General features: G+C 42.4%; 1 protein-coding gene across 7 annotated transcripts in view; it reads left to right on the forward strand.

Moving 5' to 3' along the window:
* Positions 1-12,413, forward strand: part of ATP10D (ATPase phospholipid transporting 10D (putative)) — a 127,183-nt gene that overhangs the window by 90,943 nt on the left and 23,827 nt on the right. For all 7 annotated transcript variants that reach the window (XM_012179906.5, XM_060417071.1, XM_060417072.1 and 4 more), the window contains 5 exons: positions 985-1,111; positions 2,733-2,917; positions 6,091-6,400; positions 9,282-9,358; positions 10,989-11,114. In XM_012179906.5, coding sequence (XP_012035296.3) covers positions 985-1,111; positions 2,733-2,917; positions 6,091-6,400; positions 9,282-9,358; positions 10,989-11,114 — 825 coding nt within the window. The remainder of the gene's footprint in view (positions 1-984; positions 1,112-2,732; positions 2,918-6,090; positions 6,401-9,281; positions 9,359-10,988; positions 11,115-12,413) is intronic.

A 12,413-nucleotide genomic window follows, 5' to 3' on the forward strand; every position in this document is an offset into this window, starting at 1 on the left:
AATTCTAATTCTTGGGAACAGCCTTAGGGAAAGTAGCATATTTTATAGACTCCGAAGCACTTCATATCAGCTGCAAGGATAATCAAAAGCCTGTCTCACACATGGTTGTAAGAGTGAAGAAATCAAGATCAAAACAGAGCCTCTGCCTTTTCAGTGGGAATGATTTCTGTCCTAATAAAGATAGAGCCCAGCAGATGTCAGATTCTCCCAAATCACATTACCTTATGGGCAAGAATGAGTAGAGAAATTGGCTCACCCCATCAACTCCATGCTGCTTTATAAGAATTGAAAGTAGATTTCTTCTCTACAGCAATCTGAAGACAGAGGAACATGTAGCATTGGTTCTTTCTCTAGGAATTCCACTTAACGTTTTGTTTGGAAGAGAGCTTTCTTGCTTCACTCATTTGGCTTCCTCTTTCTTTTAACGCCTATGAATAACTCACCCCATAAACCAACCATCAAAAGTAATCAAAGGTGGGACTTTCCCCGTGGTCCAGTGGTTAAGAGTCCATGCTTCCAATGCAGGGAGTGTGGGTTTGATCCCTAAGTAGGGGAACTAAGATCCCACATGCCGCATGGTGCGGCCAAACGAAACTGCTGCTGCTATAGCTGTGTGACACCTGGAATTGAGTACCTAACACCACTTTCTCAGCTGCACCATTAGAATCCCCCTGGATTTCACTTTCAAGTGGCTCCTTTCTCTCTGCATAGTTCCTGGCTTAATTAAATAGATTAACCCACTTTCATCTTATGAGTAGAATTTCCTGGAGATACTGAGCTACGGGGTCCATCCATCCTCAGGGTTTTACTAGTCTGATCACAAAGCTTGGGAGGTTTGCTGCCAGGTATGGTATTTGGACCTGGCCTAAGTGAACCCAGAAAGGGGTATACCTAAAATGAGTTCATGATTTGATATTTTTCTAGCGTGGGTCTTGACAGGTTTATCACATAGCTTGCCTCATAGCTTTTTCCCCTCCCCCATAGGTCATGAGTGACACTGAATATGCAGAGTGGCTGAGAAATCATTTTTTAGCTGAAACCAGCATTGACAACAGGGAAGAATTACTCCTTGAATCTGCCATGAGGTTGGAGAACAAACTAACTTTACTTGGTAGGTGGACTATGGTGTATTGTCTTAATGGAGAATTTTTTAAAATGCCTAATGTCTGTGTATTAGTTATTCACCAGTGCCTTTTTTCCCACTTTGATCTAACAGATACATATGTTTCTATCCACCCTGTCCAGTTTGATTTCTACCCACCTTCCAATCCTTCCCAGTCCGTTTTTGACCACGGTAAACTTGACTTCATTTGTGGTAGGCTCAGCGTGATCATCCTTAAGATCATTTAATTCAACACTTAGCATAGAATATAAAGCTGAATAAATACCCTTGGTCAAGAGAAGAAAGCTAGAGTTTCTTGCCAGGTATTGGATAGGGTTTTTTAATATGTTGTCTTTTTGAATCCCACACTACAGATCTGTTTTACATAGAAGAAACTTGGTGCAGAGCAGTTTAATGACTTGTTCAGAGTCACAGTCTAGTCACTGGCAGAGCTGGGGAAAAGCTCAGAGCTATCCATCTCTCACTCTAGGGCCCATATTCTTTATTCTGTGCCTGCAATTGGACTAAAATTTTTTTTCTCTCTTACCTTTTGGTTTCAGCTAAAAGTTGCACACCTGACACCTCTTGTTTCAGATTGAACTGCATCTTAAAATCACCTGGAGGAGTTTAAATAATACCAGTGCCTACCCCCAGAATCTGATTCAGTTGGCCTGATATATGGCCTGGGTATTTGAAGTTTTCAAAGTTCCCCAAGTAGTTCCCAAGAGGCAGTCAAGGTTGAAAAACACAGTTTTAGAGTCTGGACCTCTAGGTACTAATATAAATGCTAACACACCAAAATACCAGTCTCTAAGCTCCATTCCTCAGGTTCAGAGAAAAGCAATGACCTGACTTGGTCTCTAGCCAGCGGAGTAATGATCTTCCTCCCAAGTCGTTTCTCCATGACAGTGTGAGTGGTCTATAATAGATCCACTTTTCCTTGTCTGCGGTCCCAAACTCAACATGCTCTGTGGCTTTACTGCCAAAACTCATTTAGTGGCCAGATCAGGCCTGATTTGATAAGATGGTTTAAAGTATTTGTTATCCTAATTAGTGTGATTATTGTAATTTATAAGTTTTGCTAAAGAAATATTAATATGCTTGATTACCAGATATTATAAGATATGACTCATGTACTGTGTTACCTAAAAATCTGCAGAGACTTTGAGTTCCAAAATAAAGCTAGTCTCAGTTGTTTTAGAAAAGGAAATTATGGACTTATAGTATGAAAGAGCATTGAAAATAGATATTATGGGTTACTGACCAGAACATTCTTTAAAAGCCTGTCTTTACCCTTAGGAGTATCATAGAATTATAAAATTGGGGAGTAAGTTTATATAAGTAACTGAATGAAATCCCCTCAATCCCCCTAGAAGAAAGCTAGCCAGAAGGAGAGCAAGTGAGTTTGATAAACTCATTGAGTGCTAAGGCTTTCCTCCCCCAATATTACTTTTTTGTATATGATTTTGGTCTGAGGAGTCAACATTTCATTTGGACCCCTTGAAGCTACTGGAGTGGTTTGCATAGTCCAGAACAGGATCAGCTGACAGATAGGTTCCATCACAGTTTAGGCGAGCTTCAGCTGGCTTTTGTTTCTTACAAGCGCTGTTAAACTCTGGTTATTTTTTAGGTGCTACTGGCATTGAAGATCGTCTGCAGGAGGGGGTCCCTGAGGCTATAGAAGCCCTTCACAAAGCTGGAATCAAGATCTGGATGCTGACAGGGGACAAACAGGAGACAGCTGTCAATATTGCCTATGCGTGCAAATTACTGGAGCCAAATGACAAGCTCTTTATCCTCAATACTGAAAGTAAAGTATGTACCCTGAGATTAGCCCAGTCTCCTTTTTTCCAAAGCCAGTGGAATACTTGTGATTTCATGACTGTTAGGAGAAGGAAAAACCAATGACCATTAACTGCTTGATAATCAGTTCTTCTGTCCAGCAGTGGGACTTCCCTGGTGGCTCAGTGGTAAAGAGTCGGGCCTGCAATGCAGGAGACCTGGGTTCGATCCCTGGGTCAGAAAGGTCCCCTGGAGAAGGAAATGGCAACCCACTCCAGTATTCTTGCCTGGAGAATTCCATGGACAGAGGAGCCTGGCCGGCTACAATCCATTTGGTCAGAGGAGTCAGACACGACTTAGCAACTGTACTGCTACTACTGTCCAGCAATGTAGCTGGTTTAGTTATTTTAAAAGCTTGGAAAATATAATGATTCAAAGGAAAAAATTCCCATTAAAAGAATTTCCAATGAATTTGCTTCTCTCTTACCCCCATATTGAATTGTCACTGAGTTCACCAGATTTAGCCCATGATGACAAAATATGTCAAGATGTGAGGCAGGCATCTTCCTCCCTTTCAAGCTGAGGGGAAGTGATTTCTGGTGTAACTGTGTGAATATTTTCCTGATAATTCTAAAATTAGGCTCAGAGGATAATCTTGCCCTCTAGTGGCAGATTTTATACAGTGCACCTGAGAATATCAAAAGTTGAAAGAACTTGAAGGGAAAAAAGTTTTTTATTCTCCTTTTTTAAGGAGAAGGAATTTAAAAGGTTTGGATTCAGCCTATATTTCCCAATACCCTCTTCCCTCCAGCCCTGTTACTAATCTCTAACACAAATAATCTAATTAGTGAAAGTGAGGTTGCTCAGTCATGTCCGACTCTTTGTGACCCCATAGACTGTAACCTACCAGGCTCCTCTGTCCATGGGATTTTCCAGGCAATAGTACTGGAGTGGGTTGCCGTTTCCTTCTCCAGGGGATCTTCCCAACCCAGGGCTCGAACTCAGGTCTCCCACATTGTAGACAGACGCTTTACCGTCTGAGCCACCAGGGAAGTCCTGTCACTAATCTCTAACACAAATAATCTAATTAGTTAAACAGGCATTTTATTGAAGATTCTTAATACAGTGACACTAAGAATTTGTGTGTGTTGTATAATTTGCTTGGAAAACCTTCCTCCTTCCTTCCTAAGTTGTCAGGCTCTATCAGTCACGTTCATTTTGCCATAGCAACCTACCTCTCAGAAGTTCTCTGGAACTTGCCACCCAGATCATGTCTTGGGTCTTGGCCACAGGCTACCGTGTTTGATTAGCCATGTTGTTATGGCCAGTCGTCAGTCAATACCCAACTAGATGGTACACTTTGAGGGAAGAGAATTTTCCTTAATACAGACTTAGTTCTCCTTGGCAGTGGACAGTGGCCCAGGAACCCATAAGCAAAACTAGCAGCCAGATCCCAGTATCAGCAAGGGAGTTAGCACCAGAAAATGCCTGGTCATTTTAGTCACTAAAATGGATGTGCCCTTAAGTCTAGTAAGACCTGGATTCAAATGCTTAGCCTGCCAGTGACCAGGTATGTGACCTTTGGGAGTTGACCGCCTGAGTCATTTTCCTTAACCTGTAATGTGAGAGTAGTGCCCATTTCATAGCATTGTTGTGCATATTAAATGGAAAATGGAAATTGTTTAATATGGCCCCTGGCAGATGTAAGGGCTCCCCTGGTGCTTCGCTGGTAAAGAACCCCCCTGCCACTGTAGGAGATGTGAGTTCGATCCCTGGGTTGGAAGATCCCCCAGAAAAGAAAATGGCAACCTGCTCCAGTATTCTCGCCTGGGAAATCACCTGGACAGATGGGTCTGGCGGGCTACAGTCCATAGGGTTGCAAAAGAGTCTGACATGACTTAGCAACTAAACAGCTCACAACAGGTTAATAGGCATCTTGATTTTCAATGACTGCAGAGTATGTTACCTTCCAAATGTACCATTTTAATTTAACCCAACTCCAGAGGGTTTTTAAAGATAATTTTTTATCTTTTTTTTTTAATTATTACATTTTGAGCCTCTAATGAGCATAGTTGATTCATTGGGGACATTTGAGGTGTATGGGATCGGATTTGTACCCATGGTAAAGGTTGCCATTTTGAAATTGAATCTCTTGTTTATTGTGTATGTGGTTGTTAAGTCTTTATTGTGTCTGTGTGTGCCTACATATCCATACCTACTTTTCATCTATTTTATTGTGGGTTGAGAAATAGTTGATAAAACAGCATTTGAAATAAGAGAAAATAGCCTCTGAGTGAGGAACTCTTTCCTGAATAAATTTTTTTAGACTGAGTGTATAAACTTAAGTGCACTGCTCTAGGCTTTTGTTCGGCTCTGTGTGTCATTTGACACTATAGTTTCTGGTTAAATTTATTGTGCTTGTTTTGAGTAGAATTCATCAATGAATATTTATTGAGTGACCAACTTGGTCCTCTTTTAGGCGTTATGATGGTTTCAAAAATAAATTAAAAGTGCTGTCTGTCTTCAGAGACCTTCCTAACAAGCCTGGGGTGAGGAGAGTGGAGGGATTGTATGCAAACCAGCCGTGATAAGGCCGCTGAGAACAGAACCAGAATGTTAGCTCGGTGAGGGTGGGGACTTCCGGTTCATTGACTTGTCCCCAGCACCTAGAATTCTCAGTAAATAGTTAAGTGAATTAGTGAATAAATGTGTGGAATCAAAAAGAGGAGAAAAATAATAATTACTGTTTTAAATTCCGAGTATTGTGCTTTACACTAGGAGCTTTGCGTGCATTATTTCACTTATTCCTCACAACAGCTGTATAATGTAGACATTTGTATTTTTCAGATTAGAAAGTTGAGCGTGAGAGAGGTTATGTAATTTGCCTAAAGCCTAGCACATAGAAAATGGAAGAATGAGACCAGAGCGCACTTGATAGTTTGAGAAGTAAACTGCACAAATAACAAATCTTAACACTTATTTCTCAGTTGTATAGTTGGAAGTGAGATGTTCCTCATCCATTTATCCCCTTCCCACATACACATAGAAGCTCTGCAGAAGAGCGTGAGGTCTTCAAAAGGAACCTGTTACTGCCTCCCTGGGGTTGCCTGGATGCGGCAGATGTTAAAGAATAGCAGTGATAAATTTAGCTGAAAGTGGCCGGCAAGGGAGCCCCGAGGCTAAATGTCTGTGCCTCTTGTTTCAAGAATGCCTGTGAGATGCTGATGGATACAATTTTGAAAGAACTTCAGAAGAACCCAGCTTCTCCGGAGCAAGCTTCGTTGAGTGCGAGTTTACACCAGCCTCCTCCCACCCTGCAGGGCTCAGGGCTTCGGGCCGCACTCATTATCACAGGGAAGACCCTGGAGTTTGCCCTGCAAGAGAGTCTGCAGAAGCAGTTCCTGGAGCTGACTGCTTGCTGCCAAGCTGTTGTCTGCTGCCGAGCCACGCCCCTGCAGAAGAGCGAGGTGGTAAAACTGGTGCGCAGCCACCTCCGGGTGATGACCCTGGCCATCGGTGAGTGGGAGTGGGACCCAGCCCCATGCTTCTCCCTTTCATGTCACACCAAAGGCTGATTCTTCTGCTTATCCTTTCTTCCATACATCCCTTTGTCCTTATGTGGGTCTGTCCTTCTCCTCCCTTCTTTCTCTCCATCCCCCGACTATCTCCCCTTTGCCCTCCATCACCTATTTGGCCCCCTGTTATGAATCAGGTGGTAGATATGTGACATAGAAAACAACATAATAGGAGTCTGTGTTACATATCAGATCCCCAGATCACCTGGATTAGGAGGGTTATGTAGTTAAACGTAGACCTGATGAGTCCCTGAGTTCTACCTTCAAGAAAGTTAAAGTCAGGAAAATTAACAATTCATTTATTTATTTGTTCAACAACTGTTTATTGAGTGCCTTCTATATACCAGGCATTATCCTAGGCAGTAGATAAAGACGAGTGTACAAGACCAACAGAGTACCTTTTCTTAAGGAGCTTACATCTAGGAGGAGGGCAATGCAGTAAAAAGTGAAACAAAACAAAAAGGTATAAAGATTTAAGATATCAGATAGTGACAAGTGCTGTTGAAAAAATTAAAATCAAGGGATGAAGAGCACTGGGGGAAGGGGAAGGGGCTGCTATTTAAAATAGGGTTTTCAGAGATAGCCTTACTGATTAGATGGTATGAGCAGAGACTTGAAGGAGATGATAAAGCAGCCATAGGAGATCTTGGGGGAGGGGGTGAATTTCTGGCAGAGAAGACAGTGAAATGTCAGGATATGGACCGTGCTCAGTGTGTCAAACCCAAAGCAGGTTGAGCAAAAGGAAGAGTCTTCTGCAGGTTAATGAAGAGCAGAAACGTGGCAGGCAGCCAGATCATGTAAAGTCTTGGAGGCCATTAGGAATTTTGGCTTTTATCTGTGGAGATAGGGAGCCTCAGGAGGACTTTGGGCAGAGGAGGGACATGAGCTGCCTTAAGTTGAGACGGTTCACATTGGCTGCTGTGTTGGGAGTAACCACTGGGTCACAAGGACATAGGAAGTGCAGTTGAGCAGCTATTGGAATAATTCAGGGAGAAGAGAACTGTGGCTTGAGCCCAAGTGGGAGCAGAGGAGGTGGTGGGATGTGATCAGATAATGGACATGGTTTGAAGAAAGAGCTGGTGAAATTTGCTGATGGCTTGGATATGTTGAAGAATAGTAGGCGTCAAGGGGGAGGTCAAGGGTTTATCTCTAAGAATATAAAGGATGGAGTATCCATTTACTGGGATGGAGTCAGGGGAAGCAGGAGTTGGGTCTTACATTAAGTTTGAGAAATCCATTAGATGTCATCAGTGATGTTAGGCAGGCAGCTGGAGATAAAGTCTGAGATTTTAGCAGTGAGGAGTTGGCTAGAGACATAAATTTGGGAAGTCTAGTGATGATATTTAAAGCCTTGATGTTAGATAAGATCACCAAAAATGAATATAAGTGTAAAAGAGAAACAGGGTGAGAGTAAGTTCTGTGACACACCAAAATTCAGACATTAGCACAATGAGAACTCAGTCTTCCCTTATAGTCTCTGCTTCTACGTGGATTATTTTCAGTCTCAGGTAGCCTCTCCCCTCAGGATGCTGTTCTAGCCACTGAAAATTCCCACCTTTATATCTCATCCTATTAGCAACCTCAGAAATAGTAGTACATGTTTTCAAGTTGCTGGAATAAAGTATCAGGATTAGGGTGGAATTCTGTTCAACTGTCCTATTGAAAGAACATATAAATGAGTGAACTGTTCAAGGCCCTGGATCCATATGTTCCTGAGGCTAGAGCCCTGGACGTGTCAATTATATCAATTAAGTTGAATCATGTACCCATCTCTGAACCAATCACTGAGGCCAGGGAACAGATGATGCTAATTCCCCGGGCTTTCTTCAGTTGCCCATCCCAAATCTGGAGATTTGGGTTCATCCTAACAAAACACATAGACTCAGTCCCCAGGGAAAGGTCGGATACTTCATTAGAAAACAAGTCAAGTTTGCTGGGCAGTTGGGAACAACCAATGTTCATTACCAGTGGGAATGTAATAACTCCTCTTAAGAAGTTGCCCCTGTGTTGAGACAAGGAAATCTATAGCAACCATAATACCATGTGACAGGTTTACTAGAGACATACTCAGTGGTACTTGACACCTAAGGAAGGGGCATCATATCTAAAAGAAATATGACTTCCCTGGTGGTCCAGTGGCTAAGAGTCCACCTGCCAATGCAGGAGACACGAGTTCAATCCCTGGTTCAGGAAGATTCCATATGCTGTGGGGCAGCTAAGCCAGTGTGCTGCAACTGTTGAAGCCCATGCTCAATAGAGCCTTTACTCCACAACAAGAGGAGCCGCTGCAAAGAGAAGCCCTCGCACCGTAACTAGAGAGTAGCCCTTGCTCACTGCAACTAGAGAAAGCCCACACATAGCAACAAAGACCCGGTATAGCCAAAAATAAGCAAATGAGTATTATTTAAAAGGAATATGAGATGGATTTCCCAGAGGAAGTGATATCTAAGCTGAGAGAGCAGTTAAAATCGAGCAAGGTGGCGGGGGGGGGGGGGGGGGGGAGGTGATGAGTGTAGTGTTATAGAGAAACACTAGGTGCAGGGCTAGAAGAAGCAGAGTATATCTGGGAAATTGGAAGTCGAGTGAATGACATAGACAAAGGGGAGGCTAGCCCAGGTAAAGGATTTTCAGGTGGTACTGATTTAGAATTCTGATGGCAATAGGAGGCCACCTTGAATTCCTGCTTAGCCAGCTTCCAGGCAGCTTGGAGACATGGGATAAACCTTGAAGGATTCATTTGTTGGCTTGAGAGGCTGCTACTGATTTGCAGTTTGCATCTTTTCTTTGCTCCTCATCCGTTTCTCTTCTCCTGTCTCACGAAGGTGATGGTGCCAACGATGTCAGCATGATTCAAGTGGCAGACATTGGCATTGGTATCTCTGGGCAAGAAGGCATGCAGGTGAGTAGATGTTGCACACCCAAATACCATAAACTTGACCTTCCCATCCAAAGGCAGCCTTCTCCACGGTCACGTCTCTGTGGTAGAGTGAGGCTGTCTGCAGCTAGCTCAGAAGTAAGTGACAGGGTGTTTATCCATTCATTTGCCCAGTGATTATTTACTGGGTGAGTATTATGGTATTTTCCTGGGTAATTTTAACTCACTTGTTCGGTTTTAAAAATAAAACGTATATAAATCATAAGAACATATGTGTTATCTCTGCAATAACTATGGCTTTACGCTGAGAGCTACTAAGGATTTGAATAAAAGACCTAAAGATCCTAAAGAGAGAGGGAGAAGCGAAGAGCAGATAGGAGAGAAAGAGGGAGGTGTGCTTGCCAGTTTTTATGTGTGCACATGTATGCATTGGATAGTGTTGAAGGCACAAAACTCAGATGGAGGCTTGGCCAAAAGACTGCTTGTCATGATTGGAGCAAGTGCTGCCAAAAGAAAGTGGGCTGTGCGGCTTAGGGTTTCCTGAGAATTGTAAACTTTGATGTCTTTACAAAAGATGAGAAATTCAAATATCTCCTTTGCCTGCCGTGTTATTAATAGTCACGTGAAGTCATAACTGTATACTTTTATATTCTCTTCGTTGAGGAGAAGCAAATGCTCCCTCAGAGTTCTAAGGGAGCTGCTTTCTAGGGGAAGCACACTTGCCAAAATTATGTCATGAATAGTAGACCAGAGAAGTGTTGTTTCATTGGATCATATTGGAAAGCTGAGTGGTAACTCCAGGCAACCCGTTAAGGCTCTGTATGCATGCATTTTTGCTTGTTTGGAGAGGGTTTTTTTGGGGGAGGGTTGGGGGGGTATCTCCATGTAAGGCTTAAACTACATATTTTAAAAAAATTTTATTTAAGTATAGCTGACTTACAATGCTATGTTAGTTTCAAAATGAATTAATTATACATATACCCAACTGTTTTTAGATTCTTTTCCCACATAGGCTGTTACAGAGTATTTAGTAGAGCTCCCTGTACTGGGCAATAGACCCTTATTAGTTATCTATTTTATATATAGTATATATATCAGTCCCTATCTCCCAGTTTCGGAGAAGGCACTGGCAACCCACGCCAGTACTCTTGCTTGGGGAATCCCATGGCCTGAGGAGCCTGGTAGGCTGCAGTCCATGGGGTCGCTAAGAGTCAGATACGAACTGAGCGACTTCACTTTCACTTTTCCCTTTCATGCGTTGGAGAAGGAAATGGCAACCCACTCCAGTGTTCTTGCCTGGAGAATCCCAGGGACGGTGGAGCCTGGTGGGCTGCCGTCTATGGGGTCGCACAGAGTCGGACACGACTGAGCAACTTCACTTTCACATCTCCCAGTTTATCCCTGTCCCCTTGCACCCTGGTAACCATAAATTTGTTTTCTACATCTGTGACTTTGTTTCTGTTTTGCAAATAAGTTCATTTGTACTCCTGTTTTTTTTTTAGATTTTCATGTATGTTTGATATTTGTCTCTGTGTGATTTACTACATTTAAACCACATTTTGACCAGTCTGAGCCTGCTGGAGGTCAGGCTGCCATGCTGTGTCTGTTCTAACATGTTTTGCTCAGGGTGACATTCTCTCCGCCGTCTCCACAGGCTGTGATGGCCAGCGACTTTGCTGTTTCTCAGTTTAGACATCTCAGCAAGCTCCTCCTCGTCCACGGGCACTGGTGTTATACCCGACTTTCCAACATGATTCTGTATTTTTTCCACAAGAACGTGGTATGTAGCTCCAGAGAACTCATCCTTTTCCCTGTGGCCCTTCCTCTCCTGCTGGTGTAAGGGGTGAAGAGGGAGGGCCCAACCTGAAGCTTACTTTGCTTGTTGATGTTTGGGAAGCAGCCAGGATGACTCCTGCTGTCTTACTAGGAATAATCTGCTATGTTTCAGCAGCTGATAGCAAATTGCTAGGCTTGTCCATCTGCTAGCATTTTCTATTCCCTATGCATTTAAATTCAATTAAACCCTGTCTGATTCATTTAGAATCCAATTTTTGACCTTCTGTAAAATGATTGTGACAAGCAGAATTATGAAATGTTTAATGCTGTCTGTCAGTAGAGAATGAAAAGGTTTGCTTCCATGTTACAGGAGATTACTTTAAAAAAAAGTCTGCTGTCCCTAATGGATGTCCCATGTGGTATGTGGAAGATGCAGATACAAATGAAATCCTAGGATAGTGCCGTAGTCTATAGAGCTGGCTAGTACCACTAGATAAGGAATTCTATGGCAAGCCTGTAAAATGTGTTTGTACTTGGTAGCTGTAATTCTGAAAAGGGCAGAATTTGATTAGTAAGCATCTTGGCTTTTAGTCTTCAACTTATTGCTTAAATTTCAGTTTTCTCTTTTATAAACCCATGTTGACCTTAGGTTGCTTCACCTAAATCCCTTCTTAGTGGGATGATTAGGTAAATATGTCATGATTTTCAACCAAATTTATTCTTGGTCTTTTAAGTCCATATGTAGGAAGTTAGTAGTAAACAAAAATTTACATCACTACTGAAATACCATCTTTAGGGAAAAGATGACTTTGGGTCATTTTTAGATCTGTGCATGTGTGTGTTTGTCTATCATCAGCAGGAACATTTTTTTTTTTTTCTTCTAGCACAGTGAACTTTTCAGGAAGCTCTTGGTACTTTACTAATTAGAATTAGCATACTTAGTCACCAGAGTACATCATGCAAAATGCCGGGCTGGATGAAGCACAAGTGGAATCCAGATTGTCAGAAGAAATATCAATAACCTCAGATATGCAGATGACACCACCCTTATGGCAGAAAGTGAAGAACTAAAGAGCCTCTTGATGAAAGTGAAAGAGGAGAGTGAAAAAGTTGGCTTAAAGCTCAACATTCAGAAAACTAGGATCCAGTCCCATCACTTCATGGCAAATAGATGGGGAAACAGTGGAAACAGTGACAGACTTTATTTTCTTGGGCTCCAAAATCACTGCAGATGGTGACTGCCTCCATGAAATTAAAAACACGCTTGCTCTTTGGAAGAAAAGCTATTACCAACCTAGACAGC

Source organism: Ovis aries, chromosome 6, assembly GCF_016772045.2.
Source record: "Ovis aries strain OAR_USU_Benz2616 breed Rambouillet chromosome 6, ARS-UI_Ramb_v3.0, whole genome shotgun sequence".
NCBI lineage: Eukaryota > Metazoa > Chordata > Mammalia > Artiodactyla > Bovidae > Ovis > Ovis aries.